General features: G+C 40.8%; 2 protein-coding genes across 2 annotated transcripts in view; one reads left to right on the forward strand and one right to left on the reverse strand.

The window, feature by feature from the left end:
- The window catches only part of anapc10 (anaphase promoting complex subunit 10), a 5940-nt gene extending 5893 nt beyond the window's left edge, over window positions 1-47 (reverse strand). Inside the window, 1 exon segment of the mRNA XM_030076859.1 lies at window positions 6-47. Within this exon segment, the coding sequence (XP_029932719.1) occupies window positions 6-47 (42 nt within the window).
- A 469-nt stretch (window positions 48-516) lies between these two features.
- Window positions 517-5000, forward strand: part of LOC115377007 (ATP-binding cassette sub-family E member 1-like) — a 16048-nt gene continuing 11564 nt past the window's right edge. Inside the window, exons 1-5 of the mRNA XM_030076860.1 lie at window positions 517-532; window positions 690-775; window positions 2191-2288; window positions 2773-2890; window positions 4087-4224. Coding sequence (XP_029932720.1) covers window positions 517-532; window positions 690-775; window positions 2191-2288; window positions 2773-2890; window positions 4087-4224 — 456 coding nt within the window. The remainder of the gene's footprint in view (window positions 533-689; window positions 776-2190; window positions 2289-2772; window positions 2891-4086; window positions 4225-5000) is intronic.

Raw genomic sequence — 5000 nt, forward strand, 5'->3', positions numbered from 1 at the left:
TCTACATCAGTAGCAGCAGCAGCAGCAGCCAGGAGGTCAGAGGTCATGACCCGCCCAGTGATGGACTCACCAGTTCATTATATTATATTATATCATTATATTTTTTCATAGTTAGTGGTTTTAGGGGTGGAAGGTGCAGTAGAAGACAAGCTGAAGAGGGAAATAGAATCACACTGTAAACCAATAGGATCTCAGTTTGGGAGGCTTTTATTTTGAAGGGGCTGGCGGATCAGAGAGCATGTTTAAAGATTTGTGAAGGTTTGATTGGTTGACATTTTAATTTACAGCCCCTAGTGCCGGATGATGTCACTGTTTTAAGATGCTCTGTCAGAGGTCATGTGAGGTCGTTCCATGAGGACCTTAAAGAGCCAGTCGCGATAAAATAATTTCACCAGTTTGGTGTCGGGATGTTTTAGATCGTCTGATGTTTCTCCACAGCGTTTCCGCTTTAACAAAAGTAAAATGATGAATATTATTTGAGGCTTATTTAGAAAATCTGCATTGAAATGTCCTCACATGACCTCGACTTCCTGTGAATTAAAATTCAACCAATAAAACTGAGCAGATCTTTAAACGTCCTCTCTCATCCACCTGTCCCTTCAAAATAAAAGATCCTGTTGGTTTACTGCACCATGTCCCTTTTCTTCTAATGTGTGTGTGTGTGTGTGTGTGTGTGTGTGTGTTTCCAGGCAAGCTGTGTATCGAGGTGACCTCACAGAGTAAGATTGTGTGGATCTCGGAGTCTCTCTGTATAGGATGTGGCATCTGCATCAAGGTGAGAGAGAGTGTGTGTGTGTGTGTGTGTGTGTGTGTGTGTGTGTGTGTGTGTGTGTGTGTGTGTGTGTGTGTGTATCCATGTACGAGACACAGAGCCAAAACACCAGACTTCTGAAGCTCGAATCCTTCATCTTCTTCATCTCCTGCTACTTCTTTCTCTTCCTCTTCATCATCTCCTCCTTCTTCTTCATGTCCTTCCTGTCCTTCTTCTTCTTCTTCCTCTTCTTCATCATCTCCTCCTTCCTCTTCATTATCATCTCTTTCTTCATCATCTCGTTCTTCTTCATCATCTCCTCCTTTCTCTTCTTCATCATCTCCTTTCTCTTCTTCATCATCTCCTTCTTTTTCCTCATCATCTCCTTGTTCTTCATCATCATTTCCTGATCACGATCATCTCCACCTTCTTCCTCTTCGTCATTTCCTCTTTCCTCTTCTTCATCATCTCCTTCCTCTTCATCATCTCCTTCTTCTTTCTCCTCTTCATCACCTCCTCCTTCCTTTTCCTCATTATCTCCTTGTTCTTCTTCCTCATCTCGTCCTTCTTCTTCATCATCTCCTTCTTCTTCTTCTTCATCATCTCCTTCTTCTTCTTCTTCATCATCTCCTTCGTCTTCATCATCTCGTCTTTCTTCTTCTTTATAGATAGATAGATAGATATACTTTATTGATCCCAATCAGGGAAATTCATCTCCTCCTCCTCTTCTTCATCATCTCCTCCTTCTTCCTCTTCTTCATCTCGTCCTTCATCATCTCCTTCCTCTTCTTCATCCTCTTCATCATCATCATCGCCTTGTTCTTCCTCTTCATCATCTCGTCCTTCCTCTTCTTCATCTCGTCCTTCTTCATCTCCTTCCTCTTCTTCATCTTCTTCATCATCATCATCGCCTTGTTCTTCCTCTTCATCATCTCGTCCTTCCTCTTCTTCATCTTGTCCTTCTTCCTCTTCCTCATCATCTTGTCCTTCTTCTTCATCATCTCATCTTTCTTCCTCTTCTTCATCACCTCTATTCTGTTCTGTTCTGTTCTCTAGTGTGTTTTCTTATTTCTGTTAGTATTTTATTCTGTTTCTGTTGTATTCTGCTGTGTTTGTGCTGTTGTGTTGTATTTCTATTCCAGTCTACTGTTTCTGTTTTACCGTGTTCTATTGTTGCTGTTCTGTTCTTCTATTTGGGTTCTATTGATTTCTCTGCTGTTTTCTTCTGTTCCGTTCGGTGTCGCCGTCTGCCGTCTGTCTCTGGTTTCAGTCGCCCGCTCTGATTTCACAACTGAATTTTCTTTTTTTTTTCTCTTCCCTCCAGCAGGTGTTAGACTTGGGTTTTATTTTTCAGACAGTCTGGATCATCATGTGCTGTTTGTTGTTGTTTGTTGTTGTTTGTTGTTGTTGATGTTGTTGTTGTTGTTGTTGTTGTGTAGAAATGCCCATTTGGTGCTCTGTCCATCGTCAACCTGCCCAGCAACCTGGAGAAGGAAACCACGCACAGATACAGCGCCAACTCCTTCAAACTGCACCGGTACGCCCAGCAGCCACACACACACACACACACACACACACACACACACACACACTCTGATACAGCACACACACACTCTGCTAATTTATTGTTGGTGAAACAAACGCTTGATGAGTCCGTCTGTCGGTCGTTTGGCAGAAAATGAACAGAATGTTTTCACTCGTTTATCCAGTAAAGACACCAGTGTGTGTGTGTGTGTGTGTGTGTGTGTGTGTGTGTGTGTGTGTGTGTGTGTGTGTGTGTGTGTGTGTGTGTTTCCAGCCTCACTAAGACGTTTTCCTGTCCTCCGTTCGTATCTTTATCAAAATCACTTGTGGCTCTGTTCACTTCCTGTCAGACTTTGGCTTGTTTTTATCATTTTTTTCAGCTGCTGCCGCAAAATGACTCTTTATATGATGTCAGGTTTAACTGAGTGTGTGTGTGTGTGTGTGTGTGTGTGTGTGTGTGTGTGTGTGTGCGTGTGCGTGTGTGTGTGTGTGTTCAGGCTGCCTATCCCCCGGCCCGGCGAGGTCCTGGGGCTCGTAGGGACCAACGGTATCGGGAAGTCGACGGCCCTGAAGATCCTGGCCGGCAAACTGAAGCCAAACCTGGGCAAGTACGACGTGAGTATGACATCATCGCCCAGACAGGAAGTCACATGACCAACCGGGTTTCTCTGGACGGCACGGTGAAGCTGCCGCCGAGAACTGCTGCTTAACTGGCTTTTTTGGCCATTTTCTAAATCAAAACACTAAAAAAAAATGACGAGTATTCCGAGTTTGCCCTAGAAATTTTTTTTTTTAAATTTCTCGTCAAGATGGAAAAACGTTCAGAGCGTCATGAGAGACTGAAGAAACACTCGGCTGTTTATACTACAGCTCTTACTGTTACTGCTGCCACCAAACCTTTTGTACTGAAACCCCAAACTGCACAACAACGTGATTATCGTTTTTAACTGAAATAAAAGTGAAAAAGAGGCTTTACAAAAAAATGATAACTCACTGAACCTGCTTTGTGTGTTTACAAAACTAAAAAAACAAACATTATTATTATTATCTTTGTCAGTTTATACCATTTTTTTTTTTTTAAATGGTCTGATGTTTTGTTGAGGATTTTTTCAGACACCGATAAAAACTAAACTGAAGCATTTCAAAAAAAATAAATAAATAAATAAAAAGAAACTAAACTAGCAAACCGGCTTTAAAACAAATTAAAGCTAAAACTAAAAACAAATGGAAATATGGAATATATAATATAATATTGATGATAATTACTAGAGTATAATACAATATATATGTAATGTATAGGAACTAAAGGGGTAGGGTCATTTAAGTTTTTAACTTCTTCCTCCTCCCTTTTGAACTTGTGCTGGCCATCTAGAAAATAAAATTGAATTTATCTTTTTTATTTTATTTTTTTTTTTTAACTTTTTTTCTTCTACTGTTACCCTACTGTTGCATTGTCTGTTGTCCTTTATACAACAGGGTCAAAATAAAATAAATAAATAAATAAATCTGCATCATATTATCAGTTTTTTTCAGTGAAAATGAAAATCATGAAACAAGAGTTATCTTTCCTTCCATTTCCAACTGAAATCCTGAATCATTTTGCCATAAAAAAAAATCACCTTATTGTTTAAAAAACATCAGATCAGATTTTCTTCTTTTCAATTAAAACACAGAATCAGACTCAGATTTAGCTCAGCAACAACTAAACTCTTATTCAAACTGTTGTCTCTGTGTGTGTGTGTGTGTGTGTGTGTGTGTGTGTGTGTGTGTGTGTGTGTGTGTGTGTGTGTGTGTGTGTGTGCGTGTCTCAGAACCCCCCCGACTGGCAGGAGATCCTGACCTACTTCAGAGGTTCGGAGCTGCAGAATTACTTCACCAAGATCCTGGAGGACGACCTGCGGGCCATCGTCAAGCCGCAGTACGTCGACCAGATCCCCAAGACCGTCAAGGTGAGGCGCCGCGCACACACACACACACACACACACACACACACACATACCTGTGGAACAAATGTCAGCACTCAGATGGTCAGTAAAATCAGAATAAAATGTAATCAGAGCGATAGATGACAGGGTGTTTCTGTGTGGTTGCTATGGTGTTTTTATGTTTTTTTTATGGTGTTGCTTTTTTTTTTTTTATTATTATTATTAATTGTCATTTAAATTTTTATTGAATTTTTGATGAACATACAACATCAGTACAGGCTTACTGATACAGGTGTTGGTTCTGTTTCTTTTATTTTCTGACATGTCTTATAAGCAGAGAAATTATGAAATCCAAACAGATATCACATGAGGGAATAAAAATCCAGTCCACAGAATAAAAAGGAGGCTGCGCTGCGTTTAGTCTCCGGTTCTGTCGTTGTTATCAGTGTTTGTAGAGTTCCAAAAAAGAGCTCGTCCCGTCCTCCGTGTTGCCTTTTACTCTCCTGAGCAGAGACTCATGGGAAGCCGTCTACACCGTCCCGTTCAAACAGTCAGTCCTTCAGATTCAGAGACACAACAGTTTTCCAGAGTGTGAAGATAACTCGAGAAGCTGTGAGCCACGCCCACTGTGAGAACACAAAGTCTCCTTTTGCATACAGTTTGGTATTTGAGATCTGTCTCCTGGTGAACACACAGCAGGAGTCACTAAACCAGAGCGTTATATATTAATGCACACTCCTCTGAAGTCCAGTCATTTAGGAAAACACCCCAGGACAAACTGCAAGAGAAGCAAACTCAAC

This window comes from Myripristis murdjan, chromosome 18 (genome assembly GCF_902150065.1).
Source record: "Myripristis murdjan chromosome 18, fMyrMur1.1, whole genome shotgun sequence".
Taxonomy (NCBI): Eukaryota; Metazoa; Chordata; class Actinopteri; order Holocentriformes; family Holocentridae; genus Myripristis; species Myripristis murdjan.